This window comes from Podarcis liolepis (genome assembly GCF_965112155.1).
Source record: "Podarcis liolepis genome assembly, chromosome: 7".
Taxonomy (NCBI): domain Eukaryota; kingdom Metazoa; phylum Chordata; class Lepidosauria; order Squamata; family Lacertidae; genus Podarcis; species Podarcis liolepis.
In genome coordinates this window covers 37,845,269-37,872,881 of record NC_139561.1, presented here as the reverse complement: position 1 = coordinate 37,872,881, position 27,613 = coordinate 37,845,269, and the positions used below count along the sequence as shown (strand labels likewise).

Here is a 27,613-nt window from a genome sequence, read left to right as displayed (position 1 = left end):
AGAAAATTACCAACGTCATCTGTTGAAAAAAAAATGTATTTGATTACTCGCGTAAAATTACAGTATCTCTGCTGTTAGTTAAGTATTAAATGTTAGAAGAAACTGGACCTATTTCCTTTCAGTTATCCAAGAAAGTGCATGTAACAGTCCAAAGGATTCTTCCCACTCACCCCCCCCCCCAGACCTAATACAAAATAAAACAAACACTATTCTTGTTCTCTCGGTCAAGAAGCTGGGTTTGAGCTCACGGGGAACATATGTACATTTTAATGAACTCGAGATTTCTCATCGTATATACAGGAGCATCTGAATTTGTCCATGGAAGGTTGATCAAGATGCTTTTTATAGCAGCACAATGTCCAGCACTTTCCACCCCATTCTCTCTGTCTCTCCCTCTATGTGAATATACCTACAAGGCAAAATGTTTCAAACTACCAAAAACATTTTTGGACCTCCTCTAATCATCTGCTTGCTTGTTTACTGTACAGAAACTTATTAACATCTAAGACAACTTCAGTAAAAAAACAAAACAAACCAAAAACCTCAAGCACAGTATGAAGGACAATTCAAAAAGGAGGGAGAAAGTTAAGTCTTAACGCACACACCCTCCCCACAAAAAAAAAAACTGTTTTAATTTTAGAATAAAAATTTCAAAACCAAAAAACAAATCGAGCCTGTTGTGGAGGATGCATATAGTTGAATTTTATATTGTCCATTTTCAAATCCTGTGCGCAAATCTGTTTGGAGAATTAAACAACGTATTTGCCGATAAATCTCTTTTCCCCATCGGGATCGAAGTATACACATATACAGACTTTTTGTTACGAGGGGGAGGGGTGATGGGTGGGTGGGAGAAATGGATTACGGAGGCACTGTGTCGCCCCCACAAAAAGTTCATGTTAAACTGGATATAGAAAATAAGTTAAATGCCAGAACGAGACCACCTAGCTGAACAGACTTGCATTGCCATAAATGTTACAGCACTCTAGTCAATTAGTATTTAGTTCAAAATACAGAAGACCAAAGTTAATGCTTGCATGTGTTTGCAAAGCAAAAAAAAAAAAAAAAAAAAAGTTATATCACTAATAAATAAGCTGTTTTTAGAACTCTAGATGTCGAACAGGGTACAAAAGAATGTCTTTTTTTAATGTCACTTTGTCAATTCGCCCCCACCCCCCAACTTCCAAAGAAAACAAAAACCTGAACAACCTTAGGTTGCAATATCTGCCGGAATGTTCGTAACACGTGTCCTAATTGGTTACAATCTCTTTGCCGTCTTCCACAAAGCGCGTGAAGCGGAAATTAGTCCCATTATCGCTGCCTGCCATTTTCTCCAGACCAGCTAGAGGCGCGTTAGGTTCCGAGTTCTGGAGCTTCTCCAGACTGCCCGTCAAGCCGCTAATCGGGGAGCTGCTCCCATTGCCCAGGCTCCCAGGAATTGGAGGGATGCCACCATTCTGAATGACCGAGATCTCATTCGTCTTCATCGCCAAGCCGTTAGAGAGAGCCGCGGCGTACTGATTCCAGAAGCTGGATGGGTCTCCATTTCCCGACCTCACAGCCAACTCTTTTGGAAAGATGTCTGGGAACTTTACAGGGTTGCTTCCGAGAAAAGTCATGGGGCCATCCACAGAAAGCCGTCTGCCTCGCCGGGCAGGTGTGCTGTTCCACATGTGCGTCCCCATGTGAACCTGAAAGAGAGACTGGTTAGCAGCGGCAGGCGTTATTTTCACGGTGGTCAAAAATACCTGAAAATACTGCATCTCCACTGTTGGTTCTTGCTGTCTACAGAAGGGGTGGGGAATAGCTTTTGAGCCTATGGGTCACATTCCCTTCTAGGCAACTGTCCAGGGGCCACAAGCCAGAGACCAAAGTAGGTGGAGATATATAGAAATATATGCACAGTTGTGCAAAGTGGGTAAGTTTCTACACACAACTCTCTCTCTTGGTCCTCAGTCCAGGCAAGTGAGAGGCATCATCAGAGAGGAAGGATACATTCTAGCCAAGCAAAAACAACCCCTAAAGGTGGTATCAAGCAATGCTGGTGAGGGTTATGGCTTCAGAAGTAGGGATATGACTAAAGGAGGGTGTCCTGTGGCAGTGCATATTTGGGCCTTTGGTCTGAGATTCCCCACACCTGATCTATAGCAGATAGATGGCCAGCTGGCAGGCTGCGGGCAGTCTATGGCACCTCAGTTTTCCCTAAGCCTAGTTTGAGGACGTATGACACAGGCACCTTGTTGAAGCTAAGTAGGATTGGCTCTGGTTGGTGTCTGGACCATGTAGGAACTCTGCCAGACTTCCCTCAAGTTCTGTGACTGAATAAAGGTGGGAAGGGAAAAGAGGCAGCAAGCAAACACCAAGAGGAAGGTTCAAACGGCCCGCCTACGCTTTGCACTTGCCAAGGAAGGGGGTTGGGGAAACAACATTGAAAGTTGTGCAAAAATAGAGCTAGTTCACACCTTTAATGAGACATCATTCTTTGGGATTTCAGAGGCAAGAGAACCGTTGAAGTACCTGTTTGCTGCGCATGCTAGGCCTGGGTTCTGATACCAGAACAGAGCACCACCCAGCTCTACTGTGGAGCTTAACCACTTTGCAGGGGAGCCCTTTATGCTGCAATATGCACTTTCATTCCCCAGACCATTGCCTGGGTAGCAATGTGTGTGTGTACCCCCCTCCTAGAATACAGACATTGACCATTCCCATTCTAGAAGGCCATGCGAAAGGCTAAAAGGTTAAAATTCCTCATTTTAATCAATAACCAACGACAGCTCATCTGGTTCAACTAACAGCCTAAGTTTCTCCTGCCTACAAGATGGACTTTACAACCCCTCGCTTTTATTAAATGTGTTTCGTTTAGCGTGGCCATGCACAGTTCGATCTATTTTCGCCACCCACTGCCATCACAATGCCAACTACTTTATTAGACACCCCTTTCCCCTATAAATGTCCAGTTAAACTGGTTGAAAGAATCCTCCACTAATTGCTCATTGGAGAGCTTAACATGTGCAGGCCGGATGCCCTGAAAGTAGTTATTCATCTTGTATCGCCTCTGCAAAAAATCTCTAGAGGAAAAGACCATCAGCAGGGGGTGGAGGGGAGATGCGCATTTGAAAGTGCTTCACCGATGTAATATACAGTCCTTTTTTCGGGGGGGGGCAGGACGCACGGGTACACATACCCCTAAACATTTTGTGAACTTAAGTTTGGCCTCACTGAGGGGCAGTATTTCAATATGAGTAAGAAAATGGGAGTACCCCTAAACATTTATTTATTTATTTTAGAAAAAAGCACTGGTTATATAAATGAAGCGCATTTGCTTTTTCAACACATGCCAGTAAGAAACATCAGCTAGATTTGCAATTATAGCTAGGATCTTGCTCATATTTAGGACTTCGTGGTGCTCTGCTTTAACATTACGGAAAGAGTAATTTAACTGTAATGAGAGGATTCTTTTGCTGTTCTGAGTATATATACAAAGTACACTTTCTGACTGTCTTTAATTGGGGAGTCTATAAAATTCTGTATTCACCAAAAAGAAGGGGGGGTGAAGTTTGAAAACACAAAACATTGATTAGATTAACACAGATCTATGCAAATATGCTTCTAGCTGTTATGCATGGAAATAATTGGCCAGGAACTGAGAATACTTTCCTGGGTGCAGCCTGAGGTGGAGGCACAGGAAACCATCATCTTGCTAAAGCTAAGGTGATTAGTGCCTGGATAGGTGATGACTTAGAAGCCACATGCACACTCCAGTGTTAGAAACTAGCCAGGCACCAGGTGTGTTTGGTGGGTGCAATTGCGACCACGTGGAGATATCTGGATACCAGGTTAGTGACTGGGGAAAGCAAAATGTCACTAAGAGAAGGATTTGAAAGATTTTCCTTGAAGCTTGTATTTGTTTTCTGGATTGTTTTATCTGATGTTTTAGCGTGTTGTAAACCACATTGAGATTTGTTCTATGAAATATAAATAGGTAACCAAAAGAAATGAAATAATAATGGTGATTTTAAAAAATCAATTGGGGTGGGGGGAATGACACCTAGACAATTCATTGTGGTGACTGTAACCTAGGTTTAAGGTGCCATTTGGTGATTAGATTATATATCTTAGTTTCTAACACTGGTACACTCCCATGGGTAATGTAGGAGAATAAGTTGGGTTATGAGAAAAGAAATAAACATTTTTGGCAAATGAGGAAAAAGATTAAGAAATTCACTGTGCAGAATACTGTTGTGTGCTACTTTGAGTGGCCTTCATCTGGAAAGGCAACCTATAAATATTTTAAAAGAAATAAATAGCATAGTGGAGGGTTAGGGTTAGGGTCCACTAGGCCAATCTGGGACACTGTCTGTCAACTTCCTACTCTTTAATCTCAGTGTTGCCCTTACAAAACTCAACAGGGAGGAAGACGAGGACAAAACTAGAATTCCTTGGCTCTGCCAGTCATCAGCTCTGACACCATATCCTGTTGGGCTCCTTGCCTTCTGCCCCACCAGGCACCTGACACCATTGATACCATATCCAAAATCAGTAGGGATGAAGGATACTGAGGTCTGGGAGCCTTATCTTCTGACTGATGGAAGCAATACCCAGATTACTTTTCTAACCTGGAGTTTCAGCAGAAGCAGAAGCTTTCCCCCCTCCCTTTCCCATTTCCCAAAAATCATAATTGAAAGTCCTGGGGAAAGCAAACCAATCCTTCTCTTTATAAGTAGATGGGGCAACACATGGTATAGTCATACACACATATTGACACCCCACACAGCTTTTGCCTTAGCATCAGTCCCCAAAACAGAGCTTCCTGCTCCTTTATATTTGCCATCAGGCATCAGTAATCTGAGGGCAATGCCCCTCCATTGCATGCAGCAAGCACCATTGCTGGGTATGCACATCACAGAACCATAAAAGGATTGAAGAGGTCCATCTAAGAACACTTGCTACAAAACACAATTTGGCCCAGGTTTCCATACATGTGAAAATGAGTGTATTCTATTCACAATTTACATGGGAGTATCAGTGTACAGGAAGGGTTTAGGCTTGCCATGTAAAAAATGTGGCGCTCTCCTGGAGACTGCAGACAAAAGACAGGATGCACAGCCTGAAATGCAAATGCCCAATTTACACATAATGCTAGACCATAATTTATTAAACCATGGTGTAGTGTCATGTGTGAACCCTGCCCAGCATGTTCAGTTTGATTTGTTTCCTGCCAACAAACCTGAATCTGAAGCCATGACTCATGGGTGGCTTACAACCTTTGGTTTCTTTTAACTGTTGCTTGGCCTTACTGTGCTAACCCAGCACCCTTCCCTTAACCATGGTTTGTTTGACCACCCTACCCAAGACACTCAACCAAACTACAAAGGAATAAGTGAGCAGCTGGAAAACAAACAAGAGGTGGCTTGTTTTGATCATCTGTGGGAAAACTTGTGGTTTGTTGAATAAACCACGGTTATGCACAAACCAGGCCCAAATATGTCAAGTGCAACTTGATGCCAAAAGCAAGACAGAATATTATGAATATAGAGGTGGGGAGGGAGGTACCTTAAGATTGCCTTTTGTTGTGAAAGCTCTTCCACATATAGTGCAGGCAAAAGGCTTCTCTCCGGTGTGAGTCCTTTCGTGGATCTGCAAAGCGCTGGAGGACGAGAAGGTTTTCCCACACGTGTTGCAGTAGTGCTGCTTCGGCGTTCTTCTGGGGAGAGCCGGAAGCAAGACTGGCGATGTAGCTGAAGGTGGCAGAGGCCCTGAAGGAACCAGGGCAGGCGACATCTCTTTGCTGTCCTGAGGAGCGCTGTGTACAAAACCGTTAACCTCCGTCTTTATCAGAGACGAGAGCGAGTTAGCGGGCATCGCTGACGAAGAGTTCTGATTGGGGCCAAGGGTTGAATTGGGTTCAAACAGCTGTGATGGTAGATCTCGCATTTGATGTGTCAACATATGCTGCTTCAAATTACCCTTTGTGGAAAAGCCACGATTGCAAACTGTGCAAATAAATGGTCTCTCTTTGGTATGACTTCTGTAATGAATGTCCAAGGCACTCTGACATGCAAACGTTTTGCCACAAATGTCGCAGGCCGTGTTCTTCAGCTTGCCTCTGTCTCGGAAAGGAAATAGCATGCTCAAGGACTCTTCCTTAATCATTTTCTCGGGGTTGCCAGACGTCAAATCCAAAGCACCACCGTTTGCAAGGGCTGGAGGCCAACCGTTGGCAAAATCGTTCGGTAACATTTTTGGTGGTTTCTCTTCGATGCACGGTGACTTGTGGTACTCAGCCGTGCTGTTGGAAGGGGACAAGGCCTGCATGGAAGAGGTAGACTCTGAAATAGCAGGACTCCCAGCACTTTGGCTTTCCATATCGCCACCAATGGATGACGAATCATTCGTCATGATGTCCCCTTCCACTGACCCATTCTCAACAGATTTTAAGCTTGCTTGAAGCTGCTCAGCAAGCCCCGCATTGATCATCTTCATCTGATTTTCTAAAGCAGCAATACTTGACATTTCCAGTGGCAATGGGGAAGATGATAAGCTATCTTGAGATGCATCAATGGATTTCGGGGTATCTGGTATGCTGCTGTCGGGACAGTCTTCCATGTTTTCATCAGAAAAGTTATCCAGATCATCAAAGTTCTTCTCATCAAAAGACCCCGTGTCAGATTCCATCGACTCGGGATAGTTTTCTGTCACAGGTGTGTTGGGTATCTGTCCGCCCATGTGCATCCGGATGTGCTGCTGTAGCACAACGGCATTGGTGAACTTTTTCTGGCAGATTGGGCAGGAGTGTTGCACTCTCAGTGGGGGCATGGCACGGTGAACACTGTAATGGGTCTTGAGATTTCCTTTTGTCGTAAAGGCGCGGCCACAGATTTTGCACTTAAAGGGCCTTTCACCGGTATGTGTGCGATAGTGCATTTTCAAAGCACTCTGGCAACTAAGAACTCGGTGGCAAATGACACACTCATTGGGATCGGTTGCCTTTTTGTCAATATTTTCCACTAGCTGCTGCAGTTTGGAGGTCTCAGAGGTCGGCGTTGCGTCCAGCAGCCCCCCAAATGGAAACTTGGCCTTAAATTGCTCCGACATGAGAGGCATCAGTGGATTGGTGAAAGTGACCACATTGATGGAACCTGAATCTGCTGCCGGCGAGGTTATGGAACTGTTAAGACTAGCAGAGGCGCTGGGCATCTGGGTGCTTTCCTCTGGCTTGTCATTGGAGGAGAGCAAGGGGCCCGCCTCCCCTTCAACTAAATGCCCATTGGAGTTTTTCCCAGCAGGATCAATGGACCCAGAGTCGCTTTTCACAGAACATGGGGGACTAGATGAAGGGTGAGTGATGGGAATAGGCTGAGGCTCCTCTGTTTTGATAAAAGGGGTCAAGCTCGGAATTGTGGGAGGAAGCGGTAAGCCAACTGATGTCGTCAAAGTGGATAACACTGGCTTGCTGTCCAGCCAGCTTGTTACAGGCTTCTCGGGCGGTATTGACATTCCATACGGGATACCTGTGCTTGTGGGAATGTTGTCCAAATGCTCTGGCACTGGGTACGGGTTCATTTGAATGTGAGGGTATTTTTCTTTATGACGCTGAAAGTGGACTTTTAAGTTCCCCTTGGTGGAAAACCGGTTTCCACAGATGTTGCATTTGAACGGCCTCTCACCGGTGTGAGAACGCAAATGGATCTGCAAGGCACTGTCGCTCCCAAACACTTTCGCACAGAACCTGCATTTATGCTTGAAGAATGCTTCGTCTGAAGCACTTTTCGCTTCGAAGGTGGCCAGGCTGGGGGGCTTGCTTTTCCTTTGCTGGGCCAGGGCAGCCAAGGAGCTCAAATCCTCTGCAGGTGTTCCAAGACCGGACAAAGGATTGGGGAACACAGAGTTGCTAGGGGTGGGTTGAGGTAGAAGAGGGTTCGATACAGGGCTTAATAGACTGCTTATTGCAAAAGCTGGTGAGGACGCCGCTGTCACTGGCGGGCTGCCAAGCTGCGGGCCACCAGCATTTGTAGCCCCTTTGTCAGAGGATGGTGCCGTAATTGCCACTGCAGATAGGTTAATATTTGGAGATGAGCCGCTACTGGATGGAATTGCCGGGTTGCCAGGATTGCTCTGAGGTAGCTGTATAGGGGGCAGTTGCTTCACACCACTGATGCTGGCAGACTGGCTAGCTAGGCTTTGTGCCAACCCAGCCGCCGCAGCCAGCTGCTGGGATAAATGGGAACTTAACGTGGACAAGGGGTTGGCAGATGTTCGTAACGTGCTCTGAGAGGGGCTGGGAGACGTTGGCAGGTCCACGTTCTGCGAAGCCAGCAATAATATTTGGTGACGAATTTGTTCAATCAGCTGCAACTGGTGGATCTGTTGCTGCTGCAATGCCAACAGTTGCTCCATGAGGGAAGGGATGGCCAGCTTGCCAGCCGAGGCGCCATTGCACCGCGCTTCCTGCGAGAACTGGGCGACCGCCACTTTCGTGCTCTGAAGGTTTTCAATGATGACGTTGCTGTTGATGACCGAGAAGTTGCCTAGCGTTGTCAGGTCCCCTATTTGAGGTAGAGAGGTTGTGATAGCTGAGGTACCCATGGTGGAGCAGTTACCACTCACAACGCTATCGCTGGCGCTCTGGGAACTGCCGCTAGTGCCGTTACTAACGCCAGAAGCCTCCACGTCCATGGATTCTTCTTTGTCAAGTTTGTTGTTATGCTCAGGATGGCTGCTGCGGTCTACTTGATCCATGTTATTAACTGTGTCATTCCTCTGCTCGTCAGGATTATCAGTAGGGGAGCTGGGAGGGCAGGCTTCAGAAGGAGAAACAGGATTTTCATTCACAATTAAAACTAATTGATTTTTACTACAGTTCTTCTTGTGTTGCAGGAGATCCGATAGTTCAAAGAACTCAGCACAGCATCTGCCACAGACGTGGGCATCCTTCGCCTTGGTGGTTCGATTTGTTTGACCCTTCTGCGTGTCTCCTAAAACATCAAGGCAAAGGGAGGGGGGTAAGAAAAAGAGCAAGATTAGCAACTGAGCAGAAACACAAATCTGGTCTATAGGATAGGCAATGTTAATATTTGCTAGAGAGCACCTATCTCAAAAAGGTTTCCTGCTTAGTCTTCAACCACCCCCTCACTTTCCTAGACTCTTTGCTTGTGTCCCCCAAGATCTCCCTGATATTTCTGGTACCTGTCCATGATAAATAAGTTACTTTCCCTATTTCGTGAGTGACTTTAAAAAAGTCAATGTGCAGCCACATGGTCTTAAAGCAGGGGTAGCCAATGTGGCACCTTCCAAATATTTTGAGCTACAACTCCGATCAGTCCCACTTGTCATGGTCAATAGTCAGAGATTATAGGAGTTGCAGTCCATCTAGAGAGCAGCTTGTAGACTGCATTTGGCTTAAACTCTCAGGCCCCTTCTAGATGATCCCTAGAAATTAAAATTCTGGATGAGATGGGGCAAAAGATGCAATTTGACTTCTGCACACACGGAGGCGGCCGAAATGAAGAGCGCCATTTAGTGCACCAGGCACCATTTCGCGTGTTGTGGTTGATTATGTTTGTATTCAGCGCAACATATTGTTGATTCGTTCTATTTTTCCTCCATTGTTAGCCTTGTTTTTATGTTATCAGGGCAGGCTACTGTAGAGTAAAGGAATATTGCACACAGCATGCACATAACAGCCTTAACTTGGTCTGCAAAGGAAAGTGGGAGGTTCAGGCAGGCAGTACTGGTGCCAGAATTGGGGTGTTGGAAACTACCGAAAGAGCATGCAAATTTCCATCTAGGGATTGTGTGTCCCGCTTCCCTAGCCTGTAAATATCGCTTCCTAGCAACAGTGCATGGCTTCAAGCACCAGAGAAGAAACCTGTAGGCCTTGCATTGCATCTTTCTTTCTCCCTCCAAGACGTTTTGGTGAGATCTGCCACTTTCTCCCACTACCAAGACAGACCAAGACTGGCCATACATGTGAAAAAAAAATCAATATTGTGACTTCACAGAGGTTGCCCATGACTGATTTTTAAGACTGTACAAGGGGTGCTTTTTATGGCTACCTGTGTCTCAGATGATCATTTCCTCCAGATAATCCATCAAAAGATAAAATAGTATGAACCAAAGACATTGGGGCATAATGAAATTCCATAGCAAGGTATTGATTTCCAATGTTTCATACTGCTTATTGCCTAGTTGTCCACCGAGTGGCAAATCAAGCATTTGAAGGACTCATTAGACTCTCAAGCTCCCCATCAACCTTGTTCATCCTCAACCGATTCAAAGATATCAGTGACAGTCACCCCGTCACTAAACTAATTTGTAGTCGTTCAAGGTCCCAATCAGTTGCTGACAAGAAAGAATGGGGCGGGGGGAGAGAAGGGGGGAGGGGGGGAGCACATATCACCCAAGCTTCAGGTTGACATGAACGAGAAACAAACAAACAAGCTAGCTTTCCCATTCCTGCATAACTCAGAGCTAACTCTGATCCTCCTACAAAGCATTGGTTTTCCCTTCCAAAGTTCACCCCACAGCATCTAAAGCCTTTGTTACACATAAAATGGAAAAAAAATGAGAAATCCCTTGTCAAAGAATAATATTCATATTTTCACAATCAAGCATTTGTTGCCTAATCCTACTTATGATGCTTACTTGAAGACCGCAGAGTCCTTTCCACTCTGCTATATAGCTCCACAAGCCCCTAAGTCGCCCTCAACATGTTATGCATTTTTTAATTTGCTAGTCAATTGCTTCATCCAGAACTGCAGGTCCCCAGCACAGATTTCCACGCTTACTCAAAGTAAGCCCCACTGAATTCAATGTGGCGACTTCTTCATAAGAACGCTTAGGACTTACATCCAACTAAATGTGCTTAGGATCGGGGTGTTGAGTTGCCTTTTATGATGCCAATTCTAACCTCAGTGGTACCAGTGTAAATCTCTGGGTAACCCCATTGTGAGTATACAAGATCCCACAACTGCCTGCAGTCATTGTACTTTACAACCATGGAGATTAGATCAGAGTATGACCTCATATCTATAAAAGCAGCATTAAAAACTTTACATTTCTGGGAAAGGGGGGGGGAGAGAAACCATCAAAGGGGGGGGGAGAGAAGATGAGCTGTTAAGAGAAAATGTTTCTATACAATAAGAAATCAATCTGGGTTGTTAAGGTTGATAACCCTCTGCAATCTCCCTTGTCTGAGTGCATATCAAAACTATTTGCTTTTAACTCTTGTCAATTGTTTAGCAGATAACTCGGAACCTTTCATTAGAAGAAGCCCCTTTCATTTCATGTTTGTTATCACTGGTTGCTCCCTTTTCTTATCGCTGAGATCCATTTGTAAATTAATCGTTACAAAAAGAAGAAGAAGAAGCCTCTGACTTCAAACTAGTTGATCTTATTCAAAAGAAAGGATGGTTCCCTATTGTTTTCTCAGCATGAGGACACAGAATTTGGTTGTACAGATTGTGTGTGGTCAATTTAGAAAGCCAGGGAAGGGTGGGGGGAACTCGTTTAATTCAAGGATTACCTCCCTGCCTGTTTTGCTGCAACACTAAAATCAGATAATAGGTAGTTTCCATGACTTCCAAATTAAATCTCAGAAGAAAACGAACATTAAAAGTGCCTGGGAAAAAAGGGGGGGTGAAGAAGGGTTTGCTTTTACAAGTTAAAACTGATCCAAGTTTACACAGCCATTGGACCCACTGAGAGAGAGAAAGAACTGCACTCAGTTTCCTTAAACAGCAAATACTTTAGAGTTCTGCATTTATACAGAAGAGTAAATGAACTCGTTTTGAGATATACTATGGAGCAAATATGCCATACAGTCTTTGCATTGTTTTCTTTTTTTAAAAAAAATAAATGGATACCCCTCTACAAAAGTTTTTACTGGGAAAGGATAATTATCAATCCATTTTAAAATAATAATATTTGGTCGCCCTGCCTCTTGTCACATCCTAGCATATTAAGGCTGCAATTTTGCTACTTCGCTTCATGGGCGTAAAAAAAAGGTAAGGTGAAATATTAAATGCAGTCTATTTGCATACACTGCTTTAGTTATTTCCCTGTTTCGTGCAGAATAAAATATATAGATCCATCGTGACAAACATTCCATTTAGAGCATTGTATTTTGACAACTAATTTCAAATGAGGCATCCATTTTAGATGCTTATTTTAAAACCAGGGAATCCAATTCTGAATATAGCCGACTGAAAATGTTATTCCTTTCTCTCTTCCACATTTCCATATGTAATGGTGATGTTTCCATCTACTTTTACAGCCAATTATGAAGGAACAAAAGCTATTCTGTTTGTTCACACATTTTCAACAAAATGCATTAAAACTATTATGTCAGCATGTTCTATTAAGCTCCACATTCAGTCGAAAATACTTTTCAACCAGATCACATTTATCAAAACATAAAGCCCACTTTAAAACATGGTTTTGCTTGGTCAGCTGTGCTTAGACAAATAATGACAGATTCAAAACTAAATAACTTGCAGGGGGGGGAGAGAAGAGAGAAATCAGAAAACCAACTGATGAATTGTACACATGACAGTGGATTTGCTTCAAATATTTAGCACGCCTGTACTGAAAATTAAAACCTGTTCCATTTCCCTTTCTTCACCCTTGCAGTAGATTATTATAATCCTGGTTTACAAAGGCCCTGTTATTTTACCTGCCTGATACTCCGCTGCACACAAAATGCAACACATGTCCTCCATGTCAAGTTGCAGCGCTCACTATTCTTTCACTACCTTAAGTTGCAATGCTCAGCACAACATGTTCCAGTTACAGGATTTAAAGTACCCATCGCTTTTTTAAAAAACAAAGTAATATTATACTGCACTCATAAGGGTCAGTTAAGAAGAAACAAAACTGTGAGATTTTCTCACAAAACCTGTACCAAAAGACTTACGCTAAGGAAACTTTATTTCCCCAGCGTTAATACCTAGCGATTATTTTGTTCCTCGACAAATTTGATATGTGCATGCTAAATATTCTAAAACTGACACTGGCATTGTCTCCTCTTACCACTGTTTGGCACACACAGGGGAAAAGGCTCACATGCTAATCAGGAATAACCTAAATTCACAATTGCTTCTCAGGTTCATTAAAAACAACATGCTTAGAAATTTCAGAAACTGAAATACATTACAGCTTAAAGCAGCTTCGTCTTTAAAGTCATATCTTTTTCAAAAAAACGAAACCCCGAAATGAAACAAAAATTAAGGCAGTGTTTCCTTAACGGCGTTTTAATCAGAGTAATTGGCGACATGATGAACCAAAGCAACTGTGCCTATCACCTGACAGAAAGATTTAATCTTTTATAGATCTTGTTAAAAAGAAGCATGATAATATAACTGCAGGCAGCACTTTTGAAATGGAAAATTCAAAGAGATGTATTTATATCAAGATGTATTTATAAGAAAATGAAGTTTCAACAGCAGACGCCTATTTTTTAAAACAGAAAAAGAAAAATGCCACCCAGGGAACGTTGCTTTCCAAGGCCTACATCCACCAATCAAGAGCGGGATCAATAGGTTCCTACAAAAACTGCAAGAATTCTGCTGCTAACCTTAACTATTCATGCCAACTTGATTGCTTTCTCCAAAGGGAGAAATTTTGAACTGCTTTGAGGCAAAAACTTCAGAAGAAAAATTCAAACATTCAGTCATCTTCCACAAATCTTGGGAGAGAGACAATCCCTTTAGCTCTAAGTGTCTATCTGCAAAGCAATGAGATTGAACAAGGCCTTTCCACTTTATGAATAAATATTCTTTGGAATGCATTTCTCAACATTCACAGAACAACTTCACATTGATATTTCCATTACAAGAATAAAGTTTATAGAAAGGTTAGGATACACATATGCAAATCAAGGTCAAATGTAGTCTCTTCCTTCTCATATGTAATTTAAAAATGAACTTTGGGGGGGAATCACAGCTGTATTTATATTCAAACATTAGTAGAGGCATTATAGGGGCAATATATTAAGAATACATACCCTCTCTCCCCAACAGTTTCCATCCTTCCCTACAACAACTAGCAAACAACTATTGCTACCATCCCTTTGAAACCCCTCAGAAAAGGATTCTTCCACCCGAGATCAAATACACAGACGCGCCTTTCAATTAACCCAATTGTTAATTGATTTGCACTGTTTAAGAGCATTTCTATTTTTAAAAGCCGGGAGACGGACCTACCTACGTAGCTACTTAAAATAAAAGAACTCTTTCCTACGGTTGAATCAAAACGAACACTAGGTGGGGTTCCTGCTGCAACAGTTTCTCCCAAAAAGTTGAGAGCAGTTTCATTGTTCCAGTGAGAAACCAAAGAGAAGGGGAAAGAGAGGTGGGGGAGAGAGAGAAGCAATATCTAAACTTTGGCTATGCAAACATTGGCAAAGGAACAAGAAACCAAATCCCTGTTGTTTGGAGTGGGGGGGGGGGAGGCAAAGGCGCTGTGGCAACTGGCTGTCAATCCCCTCTTTGGGGGTCTGGCGTCCAAGGGGGTGACAAGGGAATAAGAGTTAGCAAAAGCAGCGAGGCTGATAAGGTGAAGCTAAAATAAACTAGCAGCTTCCTGCTAAGCGCCTGGTAAGACTCTATTTGGGGGTCACCGGCAAGATATTGAACTGCATATTGTGATCTGAACTTTGTCACCTTTGACTGGAAGGAGGCTGGCAAAGGTTAAAACATCCAAACACTTCGAGATTTCCCCCTAGCACGGATTGGCCAAACACCCCCAACTAATAGCCCTCTGAGCAAAGCCACTGCTGGGAGACAAGTCTGGCTTTTTGGCTCCCCCACCCCCCAGAAAAAGGACCAATATATATATATATATCTGAGATATCACTATCCACTTTTGGAAAAGGTAGAAGAGGCATTGACTGGGGCCCTCTCTCAGGTTGCCTTTACCAGCGGTTATCTGGAAGTTTCTTCCCACAATCACTCTCCACCAGCTTATTATCAATTTATTGCATCTCTCCCCTCCCTTCTCCAGCTGATACGATTTGCCACAGTGATCAACAAAAAGGATGTTTCTACACCTAAGAAGTCCACCCTTCTGGAAAGGATCTTTATCAGGAGTCAATCGGGGAGAAAAGGAAAGGAAAATCTATTGAAACAGCTACTTTTGGAAGTGATTGCACAAAAGTTAAATGAGGTTTCTGAGGACGCAAAACATGCAGCTCGGAAAGGGGCAAAGGACGATATTTCACGAGCACAACCCCAGACTCTCAAAATTGTTTCACACTGATTGTATAACTGCAACTTTAACACATCTGTACAAAAGCAATTGCCATTCATTTAAAACAAGATTTACTTCTGAATCAAAGTATTGAGGGCCGTTCATGAATTATTCTTAGCATTTCTGCCTGTGTTGAACTCGTCTCAAATATTCTATTTTGTTAAAATGTAAGTACATACACAATTGTCCAAAAATAGTTTGGTCTTTTGAAAAGAAATGCCTTATCCTGTAATAAAGGGGGGGGGGGAGGAGAGAGAGAGACACACCATTGTTCAGCAAGCCTGATTTCCAATGGTGTTAATTGAAAATGTAATTAATTATAACTTGGATAATTATGTCAAATGTGTAGATAGTCAGGGTAGGTTAATAGTTCACTATGAATCCCAGAGTTTGTGTTTCCCATGCCCAAAGGGAATTGTTAGCACCTTGTATCCTCTGGATTATCCTTCTGTCCCAGTCTTTGCAATAGACTGAATAACTCTGCTCCAGAAATACTGCTTGTGTGTTAAGATTAGGCCATTACCCTCTTTAAAAAAAAAGCTTAAGGGGGGGGATATACAGCCAACTCTAAATGTAACAAGTATTCTAGAAACCTTAGACAGCAGTGCAATCCCACACATGTCTCCTCAAAAACAAGCTAAACTGAATCTGAAAAAGGCTGTCTCAGGTAAATGAGGATAATATTAGAATCCTAAATTTCAAGAAGCAAGTCTTCAGCTGTATATTTTCCCCAACAGCAGCCAATGACTTGTTGAATACAATTTATGTCTGGAACTCCAGATGTTTGCTCTACCGTTTCCACTGTTAGGGAATTTTTTTTTCGCCTAACAGCACCAAAACCGTTCCTAATTTTTTGAGCAGCACAAATGAAAAGAATGAGAAAAGGCCAGCAGAAGTTTTAATAGCAAAGCGTCAGAAAAGGTACCTGTATAAAATTCTCAAGAAAAGATGGATAAAAACTAGGCCACAGAAGGGCAAGTGTTTCTTTAAATAAATAAAAGAAGACAGCTGCAGGTCGAGAAATTTCTGAGATCTGAATTCTGAAACAGATTACTAGAGGGGGGTGGGGAAATAACCAGAAAATGAAACCAGCTCTAAATGGGCAATTCTATGACATTTTATTTGTAAGATATATAATTTGTTTTCACAGCAATTATGTCTAGATTAACAGTGATAGAAAACACCGTGCTTTCCTGAGCTTTTAATTACCCTGCCTAATCTCAGCTTGATAAGAGCGTATGTGTGTCTATGCATGCATATATATATTTATACATATATGAAAGGCTGTGTACAATTTTAGGGCATCAAAATATAGGTCATATAGTGAAGGAAACTGTCCGTATTGAAGGCTTTAGCAGCACCATTGTATACCAATATTATTACAACACTCAATCCTGTTAACACTATTACAAAATATAGCCTCCAGGCAACTTAGTCAAACTTATTGTCCAAGCATGTAAAGGGAGCCATAACCTAAATCTATTACCAGTAAGGAAGGGGAGGGGGGAGAAGAAGAAAGACTAAGATAGCTGTTAGAAATACTAACTCTTACAAATGCTTTCCCGAAGAACAATGAACTAGCAAAAAAAGAGGGGGTTGAGAAAAACTGGCTTGCATTATATAGTTAATTCAAGTGAGCTAGTGACTAAAAAGAGCTGGACCAGTATTGTCTTCGTATCATTGTGCTTTGATGAAATCTAGTTATTTTAAGCACATCAAGTTAGCAACAGGCATGAAAACTCCCTAAGATGAATTTCCTCCCTAACTCTGCAGCAGGGTGGTTTTGGAAGAGGCGTACAAAGAAAATGAATCCAGAGACTAAAATATAGAGGGTGGAGAATTGTAGCCAGCTAGGTCCTAACAAATCGAAGATGCCTTGACCTATCAAAGAGTAGTAGAAATTTTTATTTTTGTGGGGGGAAGCAGTCCCCTCTCTTGCACCCAACAAAGTAAAGATAATAAATTTGCTTATTCCTATCCCTGATCCAGCTTGAAGACCACAGAGTTCTTCTTTTGGAGCTCTTGTCGAGAAATAAAGATAAAAAGAAAAAGGAGCGATCTAAAGTGTATTCTTGAAATTTCAACCTGGAGTTGGTGGCAGAAAAATGAAGTTGCAAAATATATGTGCCCGACCGATTTCTGAGAAGAGAGTTTAGATAATAAACTGAAGGGACATCAACTCATCCAAAGTCGAAAGAAGAAGGTCAAGAAGTTTTCTAACAAGAATTCCAATGCATGTCAAGAATTTGAGAAAGGAAAGGACATGAATTTTTGTTTGTTTGTTTTTTAAGATGCCAGAAAGTTGCCTTATAATAAAACCACCAAGGGACACTTTCTTTCCAGGGAAAGAGAAACTTGCTTGCAGTTCCTTTGGCACAATTTGTTGCCGAACTTTTCTAAGGTCTCTTCAGTACAAAAGGGGGGGGGATGAGGGATGAGGATATGGTAGCTGATGGAAATGGGGAGAAATACTAAAAAAAGAAAGGAAAAAAAGTGGGGTGGTGGCATAAAGCTGGCATGAAAAGGACAAATGAAAGAACTTCCATGCCTTCCGCACTGGCTGCCCTGATCTGGGTGATGCTGAAAGGTTCGGGGGCTAGAGGGGGCTTGTCTGTTGACTGCTACTTTTAATGACTAAGCTGGGGGTTTAAATGGGACTGTGGGAGAGGCACAGCTTCTATTGGTGACTCACTCCACACAGACTCTTGCAGATCACCCCCCTGGCCAAATCCCTTAAGACAGACAGAAATTTGCTCTGGAAACGTGCAGGGTGTTTGTATATGTGTGTGAAGGCAAGAGGGGGTCGGCAGGAAGAGTTGTTAAAAAGGAGGATTAAGACTGTTTCCTTGCAAAAAAAAAATAATCAAATTGAAGAGCTCCTGCACGATATATATATTCTTTCTATACAATCTGTATTATTGGAAACACACCATGGTCACCACCCTTCTGTGAAGATTTTTAGAGTCAGCTTTTATCAGGCTGCCCACTGTCCTTGGAAGTACCACCCTAACTGCACGTCTGAAAAAGAGCTGGGCAGGGCAGGCCATCCTCCTCCACCACCAATTTCTCTCTTTTTACAACCTCTCTCTACCCCCCTCCCCACGGAAAAAAGTGCAAAGCAACCACGCATTTTGCATACTTTACATGTGGACATTGAATCCACTGACAAATTAACGCGCATTATCTCTTGTGTATAGAAATTGAAGGAGATGAAAAAGATTTTTCCAAAACACACACGCACGAAATAAGAATTACCACAATCCAATTCGCACTTCTACAACTGCCGTGAACTCAAGAAAGGTTTACTCCCGAGTAAGCCTCCTTGGGAAAAGTACTCCATCCACAAACATCCTCCTCTCTCTTGCCATCCTTCCCTAACGATCCTGACCCCCTTCCATTGCTTCTTCGGCGGAGGAGGAACGGAGGGTCGCGCAGGGACGCTCTCCGTTCTTAGGTTTGCCACAGTGCCTTCTCGCCCCCTACTTTCCTCTGCTAAAAACAAACGGAGAACTTTGTATCTCCTGCTGACGATGCGAGCATATCGCACCCCCAAACGCCGCCACCCCCCAAAAAAACCCCCAAAACAACTTTGGAGCAAGAGACACGTTGCTGTGCCCTCCTCCTCTGCCCACAGGAGAAACTGACAAGCCTGGCATCGAAAAGAAAACTTTCCCTTGGATTCGGGGCTTTTCCACAACAAGCCCCCACTTTCTGCTGATGATCCATGCACGCAGCGACAGGCCTCTTCGCTGGCTTCGCCGCCCCCTTCCCCAAATTCAGAAACTCACCCGGTTTTCACAGGCACAGGTAAAAACGGGGGTCCCTCTCTACCCTCCCCCCCCCCGCATTATCAATACCAAAGGCATTAAAAAGCAGGCCGCCACATACCGAGATACGCGCGCGCACAAACCACTTTAAATGGAAATTTCCCACGATCGCCAAAGTCTCCCGTGCGCGCAGAAGAACCTTTGGCATACACCCAGCCCCCCAAGGAAATCATAGCCGAAAGGGACAAACTCGAACACAGATCCGCCGCGACGATATGAAAATTCAACGCGAGAGTGGAGCCCGGCGGAGCAGAAGCTGAGCCGGCCAGCTGGGCACGCCGAGGAGGAGAGGGGGATGAAGGAAACGAAAGAGGAAGGAGTGCAACGCGCCGGGTGCCAGGAAAAGGAGATCTCGCTCTCACTCACCCATCGGGGCCAGCCGGGAGCGAAGGAGGCGCTGCCAACCCCCCACCTACCCCGCTGTTGGAAAACGTGGGATTTAAAACAAAACAAAACCCTTTTTAACTTCCTCTAAAATTCACGTTGGAGAGAGGAGGGGGGAAAGTTGCAATATTCCAGGGCAGCTCTCTCAGGCAAGGCTGGGAAGGGAAGCCGAAAAGAGACTCCATAAAAAATGGGGGTGGGGGAGATCTTTGGATAAACGATGTTTTATTTTAAGATTCAGGCCCCCAGAGATGCACCCCCTGAAAGGGAAGGGGGGGCGTCAAGGTCCTGCGCATCTTTCCCCAAAGGGGAGGTGGGGAAAGAGAAATCCCCAACTCCGCTTCCGATCAACGTGCGAGTGGCAGCGTGCGTGTTCAGGGAAGGGGGGCGGTGCGGCTAATTGAGAGAGATCCGGTCTCCGCTTGCCAGATCGAAAACGATCCAGCGAGGGAAAGATCCACAGAGGGCAGCGACGGGGCTTGAGGAGGGGGGCGGGAAGAGAGGAGGAAGGAAACCACCCAGGACTCGAACCATCCGCAAGAAGTCACAACTCCAGCTGATCAACTTCACGCTCTTGCTTCCAAAGTCTCTCTCTGACTCTCTCTTTAAACCTCTCTCTCTCGCGCTCTCTCTCTCTTTCTCTCTCCACCGTCTCTAACCCCGAAGGTAAGTTTGTTCCGATTGTTTGTGGGGGGGATCCATAATCGCTTTAACAAGAAAGAGATAGACAAATATCAGTGTTCTATGGGTCGGAAGTGAGGGAAATCGCGCGCAGGACAGAGCGAGCGAGAGCGATTTCTTCCTTTTTTTCTTAAAAAAAGGTCCCCCCTCCCTTAAAAAAAGCCACCCCAACAGGACGCAACTGCTCACCCCCCCTTTTAAAAAAAAGCTCACCATTGCGCTGAGATCTCGAGACCAGCTCGGGGTCGGTTTGGAAGTGCTGCGGCTTCGCCTGTTTCCTCCGCGACATGCTGGCGCAAACATCAGCTGGGGCAGAATAAAAAATTACTAAAAAAAAATCTTCTCAAAATTACGGAAATCGAGCCTGGCCCCCCTCCTTCTCCTCCTCCTCCTCCTCCTGGCGCTTCCCCTCCCTCTCCCGCCTCCTCCCGCTTGCCCGATCCTCCGCGCACCGCGCATGTGTCTTACTATAATTGTGATTATCAATAATGCATTGCGATTAATCATACAGGGGGCTCTTTGAAAGGCGATTGGCACAGGGCCAGCTCTATTCAAACGAGCTCGCCTTAATCAATTAGCCGCTGATTTGCTGGAGACCCTTGTCTCTCCGCCGCTCCCGCCCAATGAGCCGGCCCATGTGGCAAGGGTTCCACCCGCTCCACCCCCCCTCGCTCTCTCCACCCCCCCCCCTCGCGCGCTCTCCACCTTCCCCAGCCTAACCAGAAAAGCTGTTTGGATACAGTTTTTAACCCTCTTAGCAACCAGCTGGGACTGAGCACGCCGCTCCTGTTACTATAGGAATGCGCTCCAACCCCCCACAACTTTTCTCTCTCTTTGGCTGGGGATGCTTCCTCCCGTTTCCAGGAGTTTTGCTTCCCCCCCCCACCTTCCTCTCTTTTTTCCCAAGGGGGGGGGATGTTATCCTATTTTAGCCAACTTTTAAGTGTTCAATGTTATCCTATCTTAGCCAACTTTTAAGTGTGGGTTCAAATCCGGTGCCCTGCTTACTCAGAAGTAAGTCCCACTGTTTGCAATGGGGATTGTTCCCAGGTAAGTGTGCATGGCATCGCAGCATCTTGGGGAGGAGGGAGGGTTAAAAAACTGACCCGATCTCACCCTGCATGTTTTCTCTCGGGAGTCTCCCGGGCTTCAGGGGGACTTACTTCCGAGTAAGGATCGTATCTTGTTAGAAGAGCGTTCGGCTTTCTTTTGATGCAAAAGAAAGAAAAGTGGTTTAGGCAGAAGGCGAATGATGGTCTCCACTTAGTTAAGACCTCGGGAACGGGGGGGTTGGTCCTGAGAGGCGACGAGGGCAGCAACAGAGAAGTGGGGAGACGGGCAAAGGGGTCGAGGAAGCATCTCTGCTGCTGCCCCCATCGCCTCGCCATCGCCCACGCTGGAACAAACAGCACCGATTCATGGATAGCTGTCATTTTAAAGTTTCGGTCTCAGAGCAATATTTGAGGACTTTCGAAGCAAAGCAACCCAATAATACCTTTGCTAAATCATCTCCGGTTTCCTCTTCGGTAAGGATGTTTGCCTGATCTTTTGGCTAATGCCGCCGCAAAAAACAAGAAAAGGGGGAAAGTTCCATTTCTAGGATTTGGTATGTGTGTGTGTTTTTAGCAACTCCCACCTTTGCTCCCTCCCCCCTTCCTCCTCGCGCCCCTCCTTCCTCGCCATCCATCACGGGCCCCGAAGGGTGCTGAAAAGAGGAAGCTCGCCCGCTCGCCCTTTAAGCCTCGCGCCCTCCCAGGACAATCGCGGCAAACTTTTTCGCTCGCTCGCTCGCCCGGCGGCGGCCAAGGGGGCGGGGCCACTTCCCCGCAGCTGCGGCTGGCGTTGGCTGAGAGCGGCGTCAATCACCCTGAGCAGGCGGCTGGACGAGGTTGGTGGCGGAAACGACCGGGCTCGTCTCCCTGGCGGAATCCTGGGGAGGAGGGGGCGGGGCCAGGGAGGAAGGGGGCGGGGCCTCGAAGGGGAAAGGCGATGGCGACAGCCGCACGCTGCACTTTTCCTTCGCTCTTCTTTCTTCCCACTCGTTTGACAGGCTGTGCCATCTTCTACCTGCTTACTCGGGCGTAAGCCCCATTGAGCTCAGTGGGATTTACTTCTGAGTATACATGTGTATTGGATTGCGCTTTGAAGTGTTCTTTTGGTTACATATTAACTGACTTTCCCTTTTTGATCATTTCCCCTCACTTCCCGAGCAACAAAAGTTTCTTTGCTTCTCCTAAACTTCCTTTTTCTCCCTTTCTTAGCCTTGTTCATTTTTCACCTTTCTTTCTCTCCTTCCTCCTTTTAATTATCTGATGTAAATTTCTCCCATAAGTGTTAATAATGGGTTGGTTTTTTAAATCGCTGAAGACCAATAAACTGATGGTGGACCGTGTGTGTCTTGTGTGGGGGTGTGTTTGTATATATGGTGCCGGACATGTTCCAAGAGGAGACTTTGCTATCCCTCGGGCTGTTCCTTATCTCTTCCCACTATCTGCACCTTCCCTCATCCTCCTCCCCAACCCCAAAGCATTGCCACTCCTGCAAAGAGCTGCTTTTTATTTTATTTTTTTAAAAAGCCACAACTTCGGCGTGTGTTTCAGGAAAGGAGAGGAGAGGATCCCTTTTGTGCCTAGAAGAATAAAAGAGGGTTGAAAACCTGGCGATCCTCAAAGCGCTTAACTCTTAAGCGGCCTGCGCCTCTTCTGCTCCGGATTGAGTGACTTGCGGGTCGCAGCCTGAAACGGCCGCGTTCAGACAATTCGAATTAACGGAAAACTTTATACGATTTTTAATTTTTTTTATGGGGCAGGGAAAGCCTGCGAACTTAATTTCCCCTCCTGATATGGTGTGCTTTTGGGGGATCGATTCATACCGTGTTGGGAATCGCCCTGTGCGCTTGCACAGAGGGAACCGATCCTCCGGTTGAAAGGTCCCTAACGCGCTTTGGGAAACGCGGCGTCTTAACCTGGCCGCGTAGCGCAATGCTGAGCGCATCGGCCTACTGGTAGCCGTCTAGGTCTGGATTCCACACGCGCGCGCATCCGCAATGGGTACCCGCCATCTCTCCCCGTCTCCTGATCCAGCCTCAGGCTCCCAACGCCAAAGCATGTGGGGCTGGACCCACGGATCCCCTCCTACCCTCTCCAACAACCGCCACGCAACCATCTGAGCCTCAAAAACGCTCAGCGCCTTCCAGGCTCCAGAACTTTGGGCACCGGTTCCCCAAAACGCTGGATGCTCAAGGTTTTTCGTAGGGGGGGGGCCTCTCTCCTTTTCTTCCCCCCTCGTCCTGTACACAAAATAACCAGCCTCTCTCTCACACACCCCGGCAGCAGTTTAAAAGAAAAAGTAGATTTTCGATCCGTTCTCAACTCGCATTAAGCCCCGAGCTGACACTGGGATCCTGGTCCTGTAACCCTTTGGAGAGGTCCGCTCCTCTTTCCTCACCCAGCCACAACTCCGCCCTTCCTTCCTTCTCCTCCTCCTCCTCTTTTCCCACCCTCTCCTCCGGCTTATTTACTCTGTGATTGAAACGACTTCTTTCCCTGGGTATCAATATTAACAAACTCTCTGTAATAGCAGACGCTTGATCAAATACAACTCATTACAATTTCAAATGAGCCGGTTAAAAAAGGGGGAGGGGGCTGGGTGGAAGGAAAAGATTGCCCTCCTCAGTTGGCCCAGACTTCATCCCCACCCCCATTCCAAAAAGAATCCTCGCTTCTTTTAATTTAAAAGAGCTAAAACCCTGATAGCGTTTACCAAGTGGGTGGGAGGCGATGCGCACCTCCAAAAACATAAAGGCGTGCTGGCCATTGGATAGAATTGGGCGATGCCTCTCTTGCAAGTATCTCTCTTGGAAGTGTGTGTATTTCTCGATATTTCTCGCTTCTTCTCCTCCCGTCTCTCCCCCCCCCCCCAACAGCGGTTTCTTGGGTACAGTAAGAGTTTGATCAAAAGACAAACGGAGCCATCAGCTTGAGAAGATGTTGAAAAATGAAGATAATAACGCGCTCTTCGGATGTCATTATTTTGCACTGAATATTTAAAGACATGCTTCGGCAGAGATGAATATACTCGGGCAGGGAATCAGACACCACCTTCGTCCTCCTGGGCGCGCCTCTCTCCTCCTTGTCAATTTCAACCGGCGGAGAAACTTACATACTGTTGTTCCCCGTGTGTTTCCCTAGACACAACACTCTTAGGAGCAGACAATGTGTATACACCTATTTACACACCAGGTCGGTACGCTTTCCCGATTAGGGATTGCCTTTGGCCAAGCAAGTCTTTAGGTCACTTCCAAGTTCTTGCAAGCTAGAGACGCGCTAGAAATTAACTCGCATTTGCAACCACATTACACAAGGTTGGGGTTTTGTTGTTGTTGTTGTTGTCAATTAGCTTGTTTCCCCCACGCCGCCTCTTTTCTTTCCCAAAAGTTCTTCCCCATAGGATGCAGATTATCTTTCGACATCGCCCCGGTTGTTTTTTTACTAGACATGACAAAATAAAATTTCCAAAAAAGTGTATTTCTGATTCAGACTTCCCAGGACGCTTAAAATACGACCAAAGTTCACAATGGCCATTAATATATATACATATATCGATCTATTTGAGAGAGAGATCTCCAAACTCTCAAGAAAAATGAGAAAGCTGCAGAAAGCCATTTAAAGTGAAAAACAAGCAATTGGAGAAAGTTGAGGTTTTTCTTTTTAATCATTTCCCAGCAGAAAGAAACAAATAAAAAGAAATTGCCTGGTGCTTAATTTAAGGCTGCAGATCCTGCGCGGGCATCCTCGGGAGAAAGCCCATGGCATTCCGTGCGATTTACTTCCAAGTAAACATGCCTACGTTCGGACTACAAGGATGGTTATTTCTTGCTGGTTTTTCTTCCCTTTTGCTTAGGGTATGTCTGGGGGGGGGATGAGGGGGGGTTGCTCCGAGGGAGGGCGGGGGGTGAAGGGCTGTGTGTTAGGAGAAAACAGCGCTGTTTTCACGGAGAAAGAAGAATCGGCCTTTATTGTATCCTGCGAGCAATCATTCAATTAAACGTCATTGCTTGGAACAGGAGTTGGAAGTGTTTACACACGTAAAGACCGCGATCTGGTCCCCTCCCCCATCCCCCAGGGAGATGGCAAAATGCAAGAGATTTCACCCCCTCTCCAAGATCTCCTCCTCCTTCACCCTGAGGATTTGATGGGTCTGTGAAGGTGGGATCACTCTCTTCAATGCAAATCAAGCCCGCGATAGGAGAGACAGCCGCACTGGGGGATCGATCGCGCGGAGGGAGTCTTGGAAGAAGCCTGCAAACACGGGGATAATTTGCAGCTCAGGCCGGCGGAGAGAGGCAATGCGACGCACCTTTGCTCCGGATCATTGTTCTTACGCTTCGGGATCAGGCAGAGCAACCTTTACCGCTCAGGGGTTAAAAAGGCACAGAGCCCGCGCGGAGTTTAATAATGAAGGCATCGCTCCGCGGCCAGAGAGGGGGTGGGTGGGAAAGCCCATTGATTTTCCCAGGGCGATTTCCTACGCCGCTTCCCGGTCTTGAAAAATTCAGCCGCGATTTCTGGCGTTCGTAGAAAACACACTTCACTTCTCTCTTAAGTTTCCATGCGCCTCTAGCAACTTCTGAGGAAGACATCTTCCGGTTGACTTCAAAATGTCAAAAACGTTATTAATACCAACATATCTATATCTATATATCTATATATACACACATATCTATACATATACATATATACATATTATAAAAAATAAAATAAAATACAATTTTCAAATTTTGAATTTAAAATACGCACACCCCGAAACTGCACACATTTCCACCGAAGCGTTTCTACAGCCGCCTCCGTCGTGAAACAGGCGCTCACGAATCCCGCAAAGCCATCAGATTAGCTCGTCATCGCCGCTGAGCAAAAATGGGAGAATTTATTGGCATTTATTTACTGAAGTCATTCCGGACTACATTGCGGGATATGTCAAAAATATTCCACGATGCCTTTTTCAAAAATTTTGCGCATGCTAAACCTCCATGTAGGAAAATATATACTGTGCAGTATTACCGGTATTTTGTAAAATATTTTTCGCAGTTATGTTAGCGCTTGGGGGAACAACCGCGTGTTGTTAGTTGTGGTGGCCCAAGAGAGAAATCCTCCCCTCAAAAACAGTTAAGCAAAATCTCCATATCAATATCTGGTTTTGGGGGAACTTTGGACAAATTTATTATTCTGCAGTGCTGAATTTAACCTTAACTGTGCAAAAAAAAAGACCTATGTCAGCCTCCGTATCTTGAACAGACAAGAGACTTCCAATATAAAGAGAGACGAATAAATAAAAATGGGAGCTTCGGCGCTTTCAAAGATGCACATCAAACTTCCACGAGAGACTTTGGAGTTTGCTCTGTTGCCATCCCAGAAGATGCAACGAAAATTGTTTCCTGAAATTGCCTGTTTCCCTATCAATCTCCTGTGATCAAGCGGTTCATTTCAGCCCCTCGACTTTGACATAGGAGGGGTGGGGGAGAGAAAAGGGGGCGGGAGAGATGACCTCCCCCTTATTTTAAGCGGGCCGTCGATAGCTCCCCTATCCCCCTCCCGTCCCGTCCCCCCCCCCACTCTTTTTGATTTATTTTCTAATGATCATCCTGCAGAACGCCAGGACCAAAATCGAATGCTTCGCCATTATTACTGACAACTAATAATTGATCATTGCCCAGCCAGCTCAGCTTTTAGCCTTATAATTGAATCATAAGCAATGTCAATTGAGGAGAGGGAGAGGGAGAACAGGTGGGGGAAGCACCCAAGTGAAGGAGGTGCTTACCTAAAAAAAAAACACGAGAAAGGGATGAAATTGACCAGTGTCATAAGCACTGAAGAGTGAAAGTATTTTACTCAGTGGCCTCTTCCCCCCCCCCGCCGCCCCCTCTTGTTGGCTTTTCTCGCTTTTGTTTTTTGCTTGCTCGTTTTCATACCTCAGCTGCCCCCGGATCTTGGATGCAAACTGATCATCTGGAGATTTACAGCTATCACATCCGACCTGCAGAGGGAAATAATCAGATCGGCCCAAATCAATCAGACTCTTGTACGGAGCCTTCTTAATTTGCTCTTTTCCGCTGTTTTATTACAGTTCTGGTATGGAATATGCTTGTTTCAGGTGAGGAGGCAAACGTTCCAGAAGGACGATGTCAGTTTCAAGAGGTGCCAATTATGGGCTAGGCAAATCAGCTGGAATGGGAAAAGGCTTACCTGCGGTAAAAGATACTTTAAGAAAGTTAACTTGGGTCCTTAGGTTTCTTCACAACAACACAAGTGTGCTTTCTGATGAATGTGAATGTCAGTAATAAACCAACCTGGGCAGAATCCAAAAAGCTGTGCAGCCCATCAAATTGGACTGCAATCCTGCAAGTTTGTTTATGTCATTTATATTCCACGTTTTCCTCCAAGGAGTTCAAGGTGATGTGGGGATTAAGGGAGAGAACC

The 27,613-nt window shown here is 45.1% G+C and overlaps 1 protein-coding gene across 2 annotated transcripts; it reads right to left on the bottom strand.

Moving 5' to 3' along the window:
• Positions 1-244: 244 nt before the first annotated feature.
• On the bottom strand, positions 245-26,962 carry SALL1 (spalt like transcription factor 1). Of its 2 annotated transcripts, XM_083513510.1 has the most exons (4): positions 21,634-26,962; positions 20,352-20,444; positions 5,554-8,975; positions 245-1,691 (listed from the first exon to the last, which is right to left on the bottom strand). In XM_083513510.1, exons 2-4 carry the CDS (start codon positions 20,425-20,427, stop codon positions 1,251-1,253), a joined length of 3,939 nt encoding a protein of 1,312 aa, XP_083369636.1. In that variant the 5' UTR covers positions 20,428-20,444; positions 21,634-26,962; the 3' UTR covers positions 245-1,250. The 2 variants fall into 2 exon arrangements, with proteins under 2 accessions (XP_083369636.1, XP_083369637.1); XM_083513511.1 differs by lacking the exons at positions 20,352-20,444; positions 21,634-26,962 and adding an exon at positions 19,440-19,458.
• Between the last annotated feature and the right edge of the window lie 651 nt (positions 26,963-27,613).

Bases quoted from the DNA above. Each gene is read 5' to 3' on its own strand.
- SALL1 (XM_083513510.1), bottom strand. From the start codon at position 20,427: ATGTCGCGGAGGAAACAGGCGAAGCCGCAGCACTTCCAAACCGACCCC. The intron at 8,976-20,351 runs GTGAGCTTTTTT...TTGATGTTTTAG, and splicing joins CTCGAGATCTCAGCGCAATG to GAGACACGCAGAAGGGTCAA. The intron at 1,692-5,553 runs GTACCTCCCTCC...TCTCTCTTTCAG, and splicing joins CAACAAAAGGCAATCTTAAG to GTTCACATGGGGACGCACAT.